We start from the raw sequence: 17,247 nt of genomic DNA, 5'->3' as shown, positions 1-17,247 counted from the left end.
TGAATTTTTCAACATTAAAACTCTTATTGTATTTATTATTATATAATTGTATTATATACATAATAGACATTGGAAATGCAATCCATAATACTTTATCAGCTCTTTTTTTATTACTTTTTTTATTTTAAAGATTTTATTTATTTGTTTGACAGAGATCACAAGTAGGCAGAGAGGCAGGAAGAGAGAGAGGAAGGGAAGCAGGCTCCCTGCTGAGCAGAGACCTCCCCCCCACCCCCATGCGGGGCTCAATCCCAGGATCCGGGGATCATGACTTGGGCCAAAGGCAGAGGCTTTAACCCACTTAGCCACCCAGGTGACCCTTAACAGATCTTTTGATTAAAAGAAGTACCCAAGGGGCGCCTGGGTGGCTCATTGGGGCTCTCTGCTCAGCAGGGAGCCTGCTTCCTCCTCTCTCTCTGCCTGCTTCTCTGCCTGCTTGTGATCTCCATCTGTCAAATGAATAAATAAAATATTAAAAAAAAAGAAGTACTCAATAACATAGAAATAGAAATATTTTTACCATTTTTATGCATGTACAAAGTCATGTACATATAGATTATGTTAAAATGCTTCCACAAAATATGCAAAGTAGAACCCACATCACATTTAATAGTGAAATACTGAAGATATTCCAATTAAATTCAGAAAAAAGACAAATATTTCTATTACCACCATAACCATTTAACACTGTTCTGTATATTCTAGTTAATGCAATAGGACAAGAAAAATAAATAAGAAAAATAAGTACTGCAAAAGAAAATTAAGATTATAATATTTATAGATGATATAATTGTCCTGTTGGAAAATCCAAGAGAAAAATTATTAGACCTTTAAATTGATTCATCAGAGTGACCACAGAGAAAATCCAATAACACTTCTAGGCATAAATAATATATAATTAGAAAATGTAGGGGTGCCTGAGTGGTTCAGTTTGTTAGGCATCTGTCTCTTGGTTTTGGCTCACATCATGATCCATGATCTCAGGGTCATGAGATCAAGTCCTGTGATGGACTCTGCACTGGGCATGGAGCTTGCTTAGGAGTCTCTCTTGCCCTCTTTCTCTGCCCCAGCCCTCTGTCTAAAATTATAATAATAATAATAATTTGTTAAAAAAGAAAATGTAATTTTAAAAAGATCACATAACTAGAACAAATAATCCTAAAATTTGTATGGAACCACAAAAGACCCCGAATAGCCAAAGCAACTTGAAAAAGAACTAAGCTGGAGGTATCACAATCCTAGATTTCAAGATATACTACAAAACTGTAGTAATCAAAACAGTACTTAAAATACTGACACAAAAAATAGATAAATGGATCAACAGAGTAGAATAGAGAGTCTAGAAATAAACCCACACTTACATTGTCAATTAATCTACAACAGAGGAGGCAAGAACATACAACAAGTAAAAGACAGTGTCTTCAATACATGGTGCTAGTTACATGCAAAAGAATGAAACTGGACCACTTTCTTACACCATACACAAAAATAAACTCAAAATAGATTGAAGACTGAGGCGCCTGGGTGGCTCAGTCAGTTAAGATTCCAAATCTTGATTTCAGCTCCGGTAGTGATCTCAGTGTTGTGAGATTGACCCCCATGTCAGGCTCCACACTGGGCATGGGGCCTATTTGGAATTCTCCCTCTTCCCCTCTCCTCTGCTTGCATATGCACTTGCTTCTCTCTCTCTCTCTCTAAAAATAAATAAATCAATAAATAAAAATAAACAAAAATAAAAATTAAACAAAAAATGGATTGAAGACTTAATATGAGACATGAAACTGTAAAAGTCCTGGAAGAAAACATAGGCAGTAATTTCTTGAACATAGGCCTTAGCGACATTTTTCTAGATATGCTTCCCAGTGGGTGGAGGGGGGTGCCTGGGTGGCTCAATTGGTTAAGCATCCTGGGATCAAGACGTGTTTTGGGCTCTCTGCTCAGCAGCGAGTCTGTCTGCTTCTCCCTTTCTCTCTGCACTTCCCCAGCTAGTGCTCTCACATTCTATCTTTCTCGCTTTCACTCTCCCTCTATCTCAAATAAATAAATAAAATCTTTAAAAAATATAGAGGCTTGGATATTAGTCATGCTAGTCTTACAGAATGAATTCGAAAGTACTTTGTCTTTTTCTTTTTTAAAAGTCAATAATAGTTTAAAATAACAGAAATAACAAACTCCTTATAGACCTCATAGAATTGCACTGGTTTAGTTCCTTTTTGGTTATATATTTCTGTCTTTCAACTTTTTTTTGTAATTATTTAATCTATTCTGGTTTTCTACAACTTTTGGAATCAGTTTTTATAACTTGGGCTTTCCTAGAAAATAACGAGTAAAGGTTAACATTCACTATCTGTAATAATATAATATAATGTGCCTATCAACCAAAAAGATGGATAACCCACTTAAAAATAAGCAAATACCAAGTCTGCATAATTAACAGAAGAAACATTCGGTTGGCCATTTAGTATATGCTTTAACTCCATCATATCTAGGGCAATCATATATCTATGTTTGCCTGGAAAAGTCCTGGTTTATATGTGCTCTTCCAGGAAAATTATGATTTGTGTCACCTTTTAGTTTCAGAAGTTTCCTTAGAAGTTCCTTCTAGCTCTGCTTATTCATCCCTCTTCTTCCCTGTGCAACCCCTGGCAAGTTTCTAAGTTTTAGTCTTAGAAGTTTGGTAGTACCATGTGTTGATGAGACACTAAATTATATAGTCTCCCTACTTATAATAAACAGAATGAAAGTTCAAATAATAATGAGGGTTTTATTTATTTTTGCCAATCAGATGAACAAACATTAAAAAAATTATAATATCCATCACTGGAAATGGTATAGTAAAACAGGGTAACAGTGGAAGAGATAATTGGTACCCTCTTTTGGGGCTATAAATTTGGGAATATCTATTAAAATTTTAACTGTGCATGTCACTTAATCTAACTATAGACTTGCAGATTCTTTTTTTTTTTTAAAGATTTTATTTATTTATTTGACAGAAATCACAAGTAGGCAGAGAGGCAGGCAGAGAGAGAGAGGGGGGAGCAGGCTCCCCACTGAGCAGGGAGCCCGATGTGGGGCTCCATCCCAGGACCCCGGGATCATGACCTGAGCCGAAGGCAGAGGCTTTAACCCACTGAGCCACCCAGGCGCCCGGAACTTGCAGATTCTTAACTTCTGGAAATATTGATGCTACTGTACAATAACATGTATGGGCGAAGTTGTATATGTTGCTGATTAAATAAGAGAAGGTACGCTTATAAAATGAATATCATGTTATTGTTTAAAACAATGAGGTGACTATATCAGGATGGAAAGATTTCTATAATATATCAAGAGAAAAAATTAAGGTACAAATACATAATCCATAACATATTGAGAGAAGATATACATAATATGTATATATATTAATATATTATACATTATAATATATACATTAATATATTACACATAATAAATTAAGAGAAAAAATTAAGACACAAAATGGTATTATGGTATAAGTTGACATTTGGCAAAATATTCACATATATAGTTTGTTTTTCTATGCTTAGAAAACAAGTTTGAAAATATACACACCAAAATTAATGCCTATTATCATGAGAGTTTAGTTGAATAGAAACTAAAATGAAAGAATTCAATAAAATTTTGTTAAATGCTAAGGGAAAAATCATTTTTGAAAAAACATAGCCTACTCAACAGTAATCCTGAAATACTGTATATGCTGGTAGAAAATAGAAAATTTGGTTTCGGCTTGGTAACATGCATCAGAGGATAATCCTTTGTTTTTATTAGAGCTGATGTTTCTTCCGGGTGGAAGCATGACCTTTTTCCTCCGTCAAAAACCTCATGACTATATAAAAGGTTTTGGAATTCTGAAGAGACAGGAAACAGTAGATAGCAAACTAAGTAGTTACTATTTTTATCTTTCTAGAATATAGTATTTAGTATCTTTCGACAGGAAGTGTCCTCAAGTCTTTGTTTACTTTCTGATTTTTTTTTAGTAATAAAAGGAAGTTTTATCTGTTTTCCCAAGGAATATATGCTTTGCATCTTATACAAAATAATCCAGAGAAGAGAAAAAGAAAGTTACCCAATCACCATTTTGAGGAAGTTATAACCATAATACCTACACCATTCAAGGTCAAAGATATTATAGGCCAATCTCCTGCATGAATAAATATTAGCGAATAAAATGTCAGCAAGTAAAATCAACCAGCAAATTAAAAATGACAGACCGAAGAATAAAGAACTTCAAATCTATTAGAAAAGCAAATTACTGAATGTAATATTGGGTAAATATGTTCATGTTCAATTCCTAGAAAATAAAATGCAAGTGGAACAATAATTATATAAAAGTACTCAAATTAATTATGAGCATGAATATGAAAATTACAAAAATAATATTCATATCTATCATACAATAAAAACAATAAAATGACAATAAAAACTTTTAGAAATCCAAGTGTTGGTGAGAATGTGAGGAAAGATCTTTTTCTTTAAAAGATTTATTTATCTGAGAGAGAGAAAGAGTGGAGGAGAGGGGCAGAGGGAGAGGGAGAAAGACTCTTTTTTTTTTTTTAAATTTAATTTATTTATTTGGCAGAGAGAGAGACAGCATGAGAAAGGGGAGGGTCAGAGGGAGAAGCAGACTCTCCGCTGAGCAGGAGCAGGAGCCGGATGTGGGGCTCTATCCCGGAACTCTAGGATCACGACCTCAGCCAAAGGCAGATGCTTAACTGACTGAGCCCCGTAGGCACACCGTGACAGGGAGAGAGAGTCTTTTTTTTTTTTTTTTTTAAGATTTTATTTATTTAAGAGTGAGCAAGAGAGAGAGAGCATGAGTGGGGAGGAGGGACAGTGGGAGAGGTAGAAGCAGACTCCCTGCTGAGTAGGGAGCCTGATGTGGGGCTTGAACCCAGGACCCTGAGATCGTGACCTGAACAGTAGGCAGATGCATAACTGACTGAGCCACCCAGGCTCAAAGAGAGTCGTAAGCAGACTCCCCGCTGGATCTCATGACCCTGAGACTGCAACCTGAGCCGAAATCAAAAGTTGGACCTTTAACCAACTGGGCCAACCTAGGTGCTTAGGAAAGATCTTTTATAAGCTGCTGTGGGATGGTGAACTACTAAAATTATATTAGAGAGAGACTTAGGCTATTCAGTAAAGGTGCGTGTAATCTACAACCAAGAAATTCTACATGCAGATATATATGCCAGAGATTCTCTAGAGTATGTACCAATCTCCTCATTTTACAGATAAAGGAAACCAAGGCTAGCTTCTTTTACTATTAAATGAATTATATATGTAAATCACTTCTGTGCTTAGTACATATTAACCCATCTATTAAGTATATCTATGATTATCATAATTATCATCATCAAGAATAATTGGCAATAGGTAGTTACATAAATTGATCAATATTGACATATAACAAATTTCATCATTGCATTCTGGAGGGGTATTTTATTTTTTTTACTCTTAAAGATTTTATTCATTTATTTGTGTGAGATAGAGTGTGAGTGAGAGAGCAGCAGAGGGAGAGGGAGAAGCAGATTCCCCAACTGAGTAGGAAGCCCGATATGAGGCTCTATCCCAGGACCCAGAGATAATGACCTGAACTGAAGGCAGCCATTTAATCAACTGAGTCCCCTAGGCTCCCTCGAGGGCTGTTATTAAAATAGCTATATTAAAATAGCTGAAAGAAAAACCTGCCAAGTTTTGTCCATACTATGAAGCAGGGAGGATATTCCCTCCTCTCCAACTGAAGACTCAGTCATGGTCATGGGTACTTACACAGTAACAGTGTAGCCTTTATTTTTTAAATTTATTTTCATTTGTTAAATTAAGACTTTTTTTTTTTTAGCACTTTTAGGTTTACAGCAAAACTGAGAGGAAAGTACAGAGATTGCCCATGTACTCCCTACCCCCACACACGCATAGCCTTCCCCATTATCAACATCCTCCACCGAAGTGGTACATTTGTTACAGTGGATGAACCTACACTGACACATCATTATTGAAAGGATCCGTGGACAAAAGGACGAGACTGATACAAAGCGAAGGTCAAGCAAAGCTTTATTTTGCGCCAAGCATCGAGAATCAAACTGACTTGCAAAGAGGCGACCCCTCCCAGCCTCACAGACTAACTTTTACAGAGTAAAGGCCATGTGGTTGAGCCTGGCCACACACAGGTGGCCAATTGAATTACATTCTACCCCATGATAGTCATCTAATTCTGCCTATGACCTTGGCTAGAATTGGCGCCTTCGTCTGGCGCCCAAAAAGCAGGGGCTCACACTTTTTGGGTGGTTAGGGAGGTGCTTTCCTGATTGGATGTCTCCACCTGGCCAAACATGTCCTTGGCGGGTAGGGAGGTAATACGTGCGCTTTCACTGATTGGACGTTTCCACCTAGCCGGACACGTCCTTGTATTTGGGCTCCGTTATTTTGCCCGGCCTGACATGTCCTGGTATCTGTGCTCCGTTATTGGGGCTATTTGGCTGTATTTCACCAATTCTGTTTCTAAGCGCTTTCCTCTTGGGGGGAAGGGGCAGGTTCAATCTAAGTTTACTGCATAAACAATAAAATGGCTCACTCTGGCTAAGTAGGCCCTTATATTATCACCAAAAGTCCCTAGTTTACATTTGGGTTTACTCTTGGTGTTGAACATTCTCTGGTGTGGACAAATGTATAATGACATATCTCTATTATAATGGTATGGTACAGGGGTATTTTCATTGCCCTAAAAATTCCTCCTCGCTCTGCTTATTCATCCCTCCTCCCCGCTCTCCAACCCCTGGCAACCACTGATGTTTTCACTGTCTCCATAGTTTGCTTTTTCCAAAATGTTAAACAGTTGGAATCATACTGTATGTAGCTTTTTCAGATTTGCTTCTCTTACCTACTAATGTACACTTAAGTTTCCCCTATGTCTTCTCATGGCTTGATAACTGCCTTTCCTTTTAGCACTGTATAGTATTATTGTCTGGATGGGCCACAGTTTACTTATTCATTCATTTACTGAAGGGCATTTTGATTGCTTCCAAGTTTTGGTAATTACAAATGATGCTTTTAAAAACATCCATGTGCAGGTTTTTGCATGGGTATATATATATATTTTTTTAAGATTTTATTTATTTTGTCAGAGAGAGAGGGAGAGAGAGCGAGCACAGGCAGACAGAATGGCAGGCAGAGGCAGAGGGAGAAGCAGGCTCCCCGCCAAGCAAGGAGCCCGATGTGGGACTCGATCCCAGGACGCTGGGATCATGACCTGAGCCGAAGGCAGCTGCTCAACCAACTGAGCCACCCAGGCGTCCCTGCATGGGTATATTTTTTAAATAAATATATATTTTTATTTTATTTTTTATTTTTTTTAAAGATTTTATTTATTTTTTTTGACAGAGAGAGATCACAAGTAGATGGAGAGGCAGGCAGAGAGAGAGAGAGGGAAGCAGGATCTCCGCTGAGCAGAGAACCCGATGCGGGACTTGATTCCAGGACCCTGAGATCATGACCTGAGCCGAAGGCAGTGGCCCAACCCACTGAGCCACCCAGGCGCCCCTAAATAAATATTTTTTAAAGATTTTATTTATTTATTTGCCAGAGAGAGCAAGAGCGAGAGCGCACACACAAGCAGGCAGAGTGGCAGGCAGAGGCAGAGAGAGAAGCAGGGTCCCCGCTGAGCAAGGATCCTGATGTGGGTGGGACTCGATCCCAAGACCCTGGGATCATGACCTGAGCCGAAGGCAGCCGCCCAACCCACTGAGCCACCCAGGCGACCCGCGTGGGTATATTTTTTAACCCCTTTAGGTAAATGCCAAGGGGTGCTATTGCAGGGTTGTATGATAGGAATAACTTTAATTTTATAAGAAACTGACGAATTGTCTTCCAAATGACTGTACCACTTTGCATTCCTACCAGTAACGAGTGAGAGTTCCTACTGTGTCACATGTAGCGTTTTAGTGTTCCAGATTTTGGTTATATTAATAGGTGTGCAATGGTATTTCATAATTTTCTGTGTGGCCTTTTGAGGAGTTGACCCTTGAACAGGCTCCACCCTCCTCCTAGAGGGGCCCGCAGTCTGCGTTGCACTGGACTTCTGACAGTTTCTGGCCCCTGGGTCTCCAGGTTTCAATGCCTGCCCAGAGGGAGAAAGAATAGGGAAAGATAAGGAAGGCTGAAATTTTTCTGAGCTGGCAGCCTGGGGGAGATTATGCCTGGAAAGAGGCTTTATCGAGTGCTACTGCAGGGCCAGGCAACATTCAGGGCAACATCCCTGATAGATGTTGGGGAGTGCTAACAGTGAGAAAGAAAGAGGTAAAGACGCTTCTAGATGATACATCACTCCAGGCACCCTACGTGGCTTTCATTTATGGTAGCCAGAGGCCAGTGGGAAGAACTCCTTTAGCTCCTGGGAACTGCTGGCTCCTGGATTTTCATTCAGAGCTTTCAGTGGAACGAACACTTGTCAGTGGATCCCCAAAGGCACAATCTAGAGAGGTTTCCTCAAAGTGGAGAGGTTTGGGAGAGGGCTTCGTGGTGACAGTTGTGAATGTAGGGCTGGAGGAAGAAGAGTAGAAATCTGCTCACAAAAGGAAAAGCAATCGTCAGGGATTTAGGAAACTTGATCAGGTGTGTTAACCAGCATTTCAGAAGAAGTCTGAATGCTTCTGGTTTACAGCAAGAGTCAGGTAAAAGTGACCGGGCTCGGGAGCAAAAAGGACACAAGCGGTTATTTCTCTCAAAAAAAAACAAAAAAAAACAAAAAAAAACAAAAAAAACAACAACTTTAAAACCCGAGAGGCCCAGCTCGTTCCGCCCACGACCTCTCTTCCGCACTGGGTCAGAGCCTCTCAGTCACTTCAAAAACCCGGAGAAAGTAAATCCAGTCAGGCCCTGGAGAGGCCGACGGTGGGCTCCGGCCAGCCTGCGCACTGGGCATGCGCAGGGGGTGGGCCGCCAGGTCGGCTTATGGAGCCGTGACGAGTCCGGAAGCGGCTGCGCGCGCCCCTACGCTCGAGAAGTAGTTTTGTTCCTCGTCCTGGGCACTGGAGCCCTTCAGAGAGAACCCTCGGCAGGACCAACTAGACCCCGGCCAGTACCGCAGCAATGTCCAGCAACAGCTTCGCTTACAATGAGCAGTCCGGAGGAGGGGAGGCGACGGAACTGGGTCAGGAGGCGACTTCAACCATTTCCCCCTCCGGCGCCTTCGGCCTCTTTAGCAGCGATTTGAAGAAGTGAGGAGAAAGGTTTGGGGTGTGGGGGCGAGACTGAGGAGCTGCGGACCCGGGAGGAGCGGGCACCGGGCTGAGCTCCCGGGAGAAGGGTGAAGTCGCCCTGGGACCGTACTGGGGCCGGGCGGTAACACTTCCCTCTGGGGGGTGGGGTTGGGTCGGGTCAGTGGGGAGTGGTGGGAGTCGTTGGAGAGTTTGGGGTGAGTGTGTGTAGGGGTTTCTCGTAGTTTTCAAACTCTAGTGAGAAAAAAACTGTTTGCAGAGCTTCAGATCTCATTCCTAAGGACTCTGATTGAGTTAGCCTGGGCTGGGGCACAGGAATCTGAGTTGTGAACAAACACTTGTAGCTAATTTAATATTTGCTGGGTCAAGCTTGGAGAATGGGCGTGTTATGGTGAAAGAGGTGTTGGGGGGAGTTAAGAGGGCGCCTTAGAGTGTTTGTTGCTTGTGGAAACTGTTTTCTGACCGTGGAGTAGGAGAATGGAGGTGTTTTAGGCGCTTTATGAATGGACAAACCGTTCATACGAACATTCATGTTCTTGGATAATATCCTTTGCTTTACAGAGGAAAAAAAAAAGCTCAATTCCAAACAGAGTAATAAGCATACGAGTAGAGAATATTTAGAATTTGACTGTGAACAAATTCTGAAGTTTTACAAATTAGTAACGTGAATTAAAAAATACTAAATAGTGTATAGTTTTTTTAAAAAAAGATTTTATTTATATATTTGACGGAGAGACAGATCACAAGTAGGCAGAGAGGCAGGCAGAGGGATGGGAGAAAGCAGGCTCCCTGCTGAGCAGCGTGTCCGATGCGGGGCTCCATCCTAGGACCCTGAGATCCTAGGACCCTGAGATCGAGACCTGAGCCGAAGGCAGAGGCTTAACCCATTCAGCCACCCAGGCGCCCCCAGTTATAGTTTTTTTGTTTTTTTTTTTAAGATTTTATTTTTATTTATTTGACAGAGATCACAAGTAGGCAGAGAGGCAGGCAGAGAGAGAGGAGGAAGCAGGCTTCCCGCTGAGAAGAGACCCCCCCCCCCCCCCCAATGAGATCAATGAGCCGAAGGGAGAAGGTTTAACCCACTGAGCCACCCAGGCGCCCCTCTAAAAACTAAACCAGTGTATAGTTTTTAAAAGCAAAAATATTTAAGTACCATCAAAAACTGAAAAGGAAACCTCCCCAAACCTTTTGGTGGGAGGGGTTTTAAACTTACAGAATTCTGGTAACTTTATATTTTATTGGAATCATTTTTACATTTGTCTTATTTTTAATGTCTCATTACTAGTCTGGGGTCACGTAATAGGCTGTCACTGGATTCATACTGAATTAAGTGAAAGCTGTGCTGATGGCTTTGCGGGCGTCAGAAGAGTAAAATTAAAATGTAATTTAAGTTTTACTAATAAAATCGGGTAGTTTGCAAAATTGCTAGTCTTTGACATTGGGTTTAAATTTTGATTGTACTAAGCTGACCAAAATCTTATATACAGCATATGGAATACAGTTTTCTGCCCTCCTTGTTCTCAGGTAAGATAACCAATTTCTTTTCATTTTTCATTCAGTGTGTTTGGATGATGGGTTGTTCTAATAGGAAGCTTGTAGCTTTACACTTATATTAGCAAAATGTTCAGCTGCTGAATTACCCTGTAAGTCTGTGTCAGTCTGTTTTGCGTGTGATTTACTTAAAATTAATTTACTTTTACGGTTTGTTAACATCTAAGGCGTTTTTCTCTTAGAGTTTCTGATTTGTCAGATTTGGGCCTGGTTTGGGGAAAGATGTACAGCTTTGACTAAGACCAGTACTGTTGTGGGGTGCCTGGGTGGCTCAGTGGGTTAAAGCCTCTGCCTTTGGCTCAGGTCATGATCTTGGGGTCCTAGGATCAAGCCCCACGTCGGCTGTCTGCTCAGTGGGGAGCCTGCTTCCCCCTCTTTCTCTGCCTACTTGTGATCTCTTTAAAAAAAAAAAAAAAAAAAAAAGACCAGTGCTGTTGAGGTGACCAATCAGGTTGTATTTAAAATAAAAATAGCTAACATTTATGGAGTGCTTGTGCATTTGTGCACATTACATTTATTATCTCATTCAATTCTCCTTACAACCTCAGTGGCTTGTTACCAGGTACTTATCTGATTCTGCTTTGCAGATGAAGAAATTGGAGCACAAGTGGTTAACTTCTCCAAGATCACAAGGTTATAACATTGGACTCTCTCTGAACTTGAACACATTCTAATCTGAAAGCCCATTTTCTCAAGCACTTGGATATGCTGCTTACTACTTGATGAAATTTATGGTGCTTTCATTAGAGAATGCACAAAACTCATTAAAAGTTTAAAACTTTGAAAAGTAGCTGTAGACAGTGTAGTACTTGGAAGCTTCCAGGAATTAGAAACATTTTGGCCATTGAATTGCAACCTAGTGGGGTTGTATAGGAACAAGGAGATACCCGAAAGGGGTCTTTTAATCTCTCTTGAGTTTACGTTCTTTTATAAAATCATGATTCTTTTTTTTTTAAAACCAAATGACAAAATTTATGTAAAAAAAACTTAAAACTTACCCTGTTTCTCTGCTGTCATTTTTAAAATTGAGGTATTCTTTTTTTTTTTTTTTTAAGATTTTATTTATTTATTTGTCAGAGAGAGAGAGGGAGAGAGTGAGCACAGGCAGACAGAATGGCAGGCAGAGGGAGAAGCAGGTTCCCTGACGAGCAAGGAGCCCGATGTGGGACTCGATCCCAGGACGCTGGGATCATGACCTGAGCCGAAGGCAGCTGTTTAACCAACTGAGCCACCCAGGCGTCCCTAAAATTGAGGTATTCTTGACATACAACCTATTAGTTTCAGGTATATAACACAGTGGTTTGATATTTGTACATATTCAGAAATGATCACTACAGTAAGTCTAGTTAACATCCATCATAATACCTAGTTATAGTTTTTTTCTTTTGATGAAGACTTTTTTTTTAAAGATTTATTTATTTGACAGACAGAGATCACAAGTAGGCAGAGAGGCAGGCAGAGAGAGAAGGGGAAGCAGTCTCCCTGCTGAGCAGAGAGCCCAATGAGAGGCGGGGCTTGTTCTCAGATTTTCAAAAAAGTTTCAGATTTTCAAAAATCTGATTTTCAGATTTTCAAAAAAGTTGCAAGAATAGTACAAAGAACTACTCTTTATGCAGATTCATCAAATAAAATGTTTTGCTATATTGCTTTATTTCTCTCTTTCTCTATTTACTCACAGACACTCACACATTCATATTATGTTTTCTGATCCATTGCAGAATAGGTTGTATACATCATATCTTTTTCCTCTTAATACCTTGGTATGATATTTTTTATGAACTGGTATTTTCGTACACAGCTGCAGTACTGTTATATTCAGGAAATTTAATATCAGTACAATTCATAGTCTTTTTTTTTTTTTTTTTTTTTGACAGAGAGAGAGAGAGAGAGTGGGAGGGGCAGAGGGAGAAGCAGACTCCCTGCCGAGCAGGGAGACCGATTCTGGGCTCGATCCCAGCACCCTGGGATCATGATCGGAGCCAAAAGCTGACGCTTAATTGACTGAGCCACCCAAGTGCCCATAATTTGTAGCTTTTAATCCAGTGCTGTCATTTGTCCCAGTAAATATTTTTAGCGTTCCCCCCCCCCATCTAGTACAGCATCCAGTCCAGGATCATGTACTTAATTTAGTTGTTTTGTCTCTTAATCTCCTTTAATCTGAAATAGTTCCTCAACCTTTGTTTTATCTTTTTTTTATTTTTATTTTTTAAAGAATTTATTTATTTATTTGACAGAGAGCACAAGTAGGCAGAGAGGCAGGCAGAGAGAGAGGGGGAAGCAGGCTCCCCACTGAGCAGAGAGCCTGATGCGGGACTCGATCCCAGGCCCCTGAGATCATGACCTGAGCTGAAGGCAGAGGCTTAAGGAGCCACCCAGACACTCATAAATAAAACTCTCATTTTATTTATGAGAGAGAGAGAGAGAGAGCGTGGGCATGCGCAAGTGAGCGCAAGTTGGGGGAAGGGTAGAAGGAGAGGTGGACTCCCTGCTGAGATTGACCGGAGCTGAAATCAGGGGTTGGTGCTCAAGTGACTGAGCCACCCAAGTGCCCCCTTAACTTCTGTTTTTCACTACCATTGTACCTTTGAAAAATACATGTCAATTATTTTACAGCATGTTAATTCCTTGGATTTGTGTTTCCTCATATTTAGATTCATGTTATGTATCACTGACTAGAATACTACCATAGTGATGTGGCTTTCTCAGCCACATGTGGAGGTGTTCTGTTAAAGTGTTGTCCATTATTTTCCCTCAGCTAATAAATGTTAGCTATTTTTATTTTAAATCCAACCTGCTTGGTCACCTCAACAGCACTGGTCTTAGTCAAAGCTGTACATCTTTCCCCAAACCAGGCCCAAATCTGACAAAACAGAAAATGACATAAATTTTGTCATTTATGTAAACTTTATTAAAAGTTTACTTTATTCCATTGGGGATGCTTTGAGGCCATGCAGATGTCTTGCTCTTTATTAAATTCATCAACTTCTAGATATATAGCAACCACAGATAAATCTCCTTCTTAAAAAGATTTATTTATTTATTTCAGAGAAAGTGAGTGTGAACAGGAGATGGGGCAGAGGGGGGGAGAGAGAGAGAGAGAGAGAGAATCCTCAAGCAGACTCCCCACTGAGCACAGAGCCCAACACAGGGCTTGATCCCAGGACCCTGAGATCACAACCTGAGCTGAAATCAAGAGTTGACCCCTTAACTGCCTGAGCCACCCAGTCGCCCCCTCTCTGGAACTATTCTTAACCACAATGGCTGCAAAGTGTTGATTTCTAGCTCTCTGACTTCTTTCTCTCTTCTTCTCTTTGGCCTCTTGTCCTAAAGTTATATGTCCTTTGATCCTTCACTGACCATCTCAAGGATGTCTAAACACTTCCTCATGATGGAATTATTGATGATTTTGTTTTCTGAATTTAATCTTAATTTATCAACCTTTTTTGTTCCTTTCTCCCTTCAAATAAAACCAGAATTAGGGAGTTTTAGATCATTTCAGAAAAACAGATCCTGTATATCATTTATTGATTAATCAAGACTGTGTATTTGATTATTGGCTTCAAGATTTTCAGTTTTTTCATTTAGTAAAGAGTTCTTTTTCTTTGCAGTCTTTTCTTTTGCAATTGTTGTCAATTTTTATTTCTTTTAGTTTTTTTCAAAGTTATTTTCCTGTTTTGTCTTAAAGAAGTTCTTTTGTCTTAATTTGGTTATTTGTGTGTAATTAAAAATAATTTTAGTAACTTTATTTCTAGATTAAACAATTTCTAGAAAGAAACAGAGGAAACCAGTATTTCTTAACAATAGTAAAACTACTAAATTTCCAAATCTCCTTTCTTTTGAGAGTATCATGGCATATTAGAAAGAGTATTGAATGTGGAGTGAGGCAGCTTGGGTTTATGTGCCTCTTCCCACTTCTAGTAATGTTTCCTTGTACAGGTTGCTTGATCTCTTCAAACTTAAGTGTCCTCTTTTCTAGAAAGGTTATGATACTTGCATATTTTATGAGGTTCTCATGAGATGGCAGAGTGGAAAGCGATTTCTAACACTGGAAAAGTGGTGGAAGCTTCACTGAGGTGGTGACATTTTAGGTCTTAACTGAGCAGTTTTTGCCAGGTGGAACAGAAGGGGAGTTCCTCAGAGTTGCAAAAGAAAATGCATGCTTGGTTGGAGACAGATTTGGGCATAAATATTTAGAACTGTGGATAGTAATTAAAGCATGGGAATGGGCAAATAACCCCACCATCCCCTTGCCCCAGGAGAACTCTTGTTTAGAAAAAAAGGCAGTTAGACAAAACCTGAGAGAACACTGACATTTAAGATTGAATGGAAGAACTAGGGAAAAAGACAGTGCTCAGAGGGGTAGGACACCAGAGGAGGGTTAAAAAAAATAATGGGTGGGGGAAGCTATGAGGATAGTTAATAAGAGGAAATGTCAACTGTTTGTTAGGAGTTGCATAATGAGGATAATTAGAATGAAGGCTGAAAAGAGGCCATTAGGTTTCAACAATAAAAGATGACCTTAGCAACCTGTAACTCAGCAATACAGTACCTCCTCAACAACTTTGAAAGGTAGCATTTTTAGTTTCTGCTGAGATTGGGGTGGGCTTTTCATTTGTTTAAATTCACAGAGCTGATTTAGACCCAAACAGGGGGCTGCAGTGTATTCCTGTAGTCATACTATGTCATGTAGTATGATGTAGTCAATGCTACATCAGTGTGTTTGTATTGCATTAATGAAGCCTAGCTTTTTTTTTTAACTTAAGTTTTATTTATTGTCAACTTTACAACATCAGCCATGAAAATTACGTATAAACCCTTAACCTTTTGTATCGGTGTTTATCAGTGGAGTCTTATAGACTGATTACATGAGTCTGTGGTTTCTCTGTAATTACAGCAAATTTAATGTTATCTCTGCCACTTGTTCTCTCATTCAAGAAGGCATGTGGAAGTGCAGCTGAATAAGAGTAAACTTTTTAAAGGATGTTCTTGAGTTTACTATATTAAAAATAAAGATAAATAAGTCCCAGATGTTAGTACTTTATAAGTAGTAACCTATTTTTTTGGGCATGCTAAAAAGAGTCATTGTATCTCTTAAGAGATTCCAAACTTTTTTGTGTGATTGTTTCCATTTTTTATTTATATTGTTATTATTATTATTTTAAAAGATTTTATTTATCTATTTGAGAGAGAGAGAGCATGAGAGAAGAGAGGTCAGTGGGAGAAGCAGACTCCCTGCTGAGCAGGGAGTCTGATGTGGAACTTGATCCTGGGACTCCAGGACCATGACCTGAGCCAAAGGAAGTTACTTAACCAACTGAGCCACTCAGGCACCCCATATTATTTTTTAATTCAGGTTTATACTATATTTTTGTTATTTTTTTCAATTAATGCATTTTTATAGTTACTGTTGTTCAAAGTTTGTTCTACTTTCTTTTCACCTGTCCTAGTATTTCTCGTTGATAATTTTATCTCATTCAGTCACTCTGTATTTTCAGGTTATGTAGTTACTAAATGAATATTTGTTGACTGCTATATAAAAGAATCTATTGGGGCACCTTGGGGGCTCATGTGGTTGAGCGCCAGACTCTTGATCTCAGCTTAGGTCTTGATTCCATGGTTGTGAGTTTGAGCCCCAAGTTGGGCTCTGTGTTGGGCAAGGAGCTTATTTAAAAAAAAAGAATCTATCCATAAGCTCAGCTGCTATTAGGTAGTATAATTTATGTGAAGGATGATGACCCCCCAGAGAGCATGTGCAGGAGGTGGGGTGAGGGGTAGAGACAGAGAGAGAATCTTAAGCAGGCTCCATGTCTAACAGGGAGCCTGAGCCCAATGTGGGGCTCCATCTCACAACCCTGAGATCATGATGTGAACTGAAATCAAGAGTTGGAGGCTCAACCAACTGAGCCACCCAGATGTACCTATGTGAAGGAATAATTGATGAGTGAAGTGTTTGGCTTATAATTTTTCTTTTTCTTTTTTTCTTTTTGAGAGAGGGAGAAAGAGAGAGCAGGGGAAGAGAGGTGAGGGAGAGAGCAAATCCCGTGAGTAGCTCGGAGTCTGATGTGGGGCTTGATCTCATAACCTTAAGGTCATGACTTGAGCTGAAATCAAGAGTTGGACACCCAGCTGAATGAGCCACCCAGGTGCCCCTATAATTTTTCTTATAAATATTTTCATGGCCTTTATTCAGTTGAATGATTCAGATTCTAATGATATTTATTGTCTCTGTAACTAGTGTAGTTTATTTATTTATTTATTTCTTAAAAAGATTTTATTTATTTATTTATTTATTCGACGGAGAGAGATCACAAGTAGGTAGAGAGGCAAACAGAGAGAGAGGAGGAAGCAGGCTCCCCACAGAGCAGAGAGCCCCATGTGGGGCTCGATCCCAGGACGCTGGGATCATGACCTGAGCCAAAGGCAGAAGCTTTAACCCACTGAGCCACCCAGATGCCCTAACTAG

General features: G+C 39.8%; 1 protein-coding gene across 2 annotated transcripts in view; it reads left to right on the top strand.

Moving 5' to 3' along the window:
- Positions 1-17,247, top strand: part of AP3B1 (adaptor related protein complex 3 subunit beta 1) — a 348,039-nt gene that overhangs the window by 55,360 nt on the left and 275,432 nt on the right. Inside the window, exon 1 of one of the 2 annotated variants that reach the window (XM_047731750.1) lies at positions 8,957-9,233. The exons of the other annotated variant lie outside the window; for it this stretch is intronic. Within the exon in view, the coding sequence (XP_047587706.1) occupies positions 9,106-9,233 (128 nt within the window). The 5' untranslated portion in view covers positions 8,957-9,105. Of the gene's footprint in view, positions 1-8,956; positions 9,234-17,247 lie in introns of those variants that run through there. 2 annotated transcript variants of the gene reach the window in all.

This window comes from Lutra lutra, chromosome 5, assembly GCF_902655055.1.
Source record: "Lutra lutra chromosome 5, mLutLut1.2, whole genome shotgun sequence".
Taxonomy (NCBI): domain Eukaryota; kingdom Metazoa; phylum Chordata; class Mammalia; order Carnivora; family Mustelidae; genus Lutra; species Lutra lutra.
The sequence above is the reverse complement of the archived record's forward strand: the minus strand, read 5'-3'. Positions and strand labels throughout refer to the sequence as shown.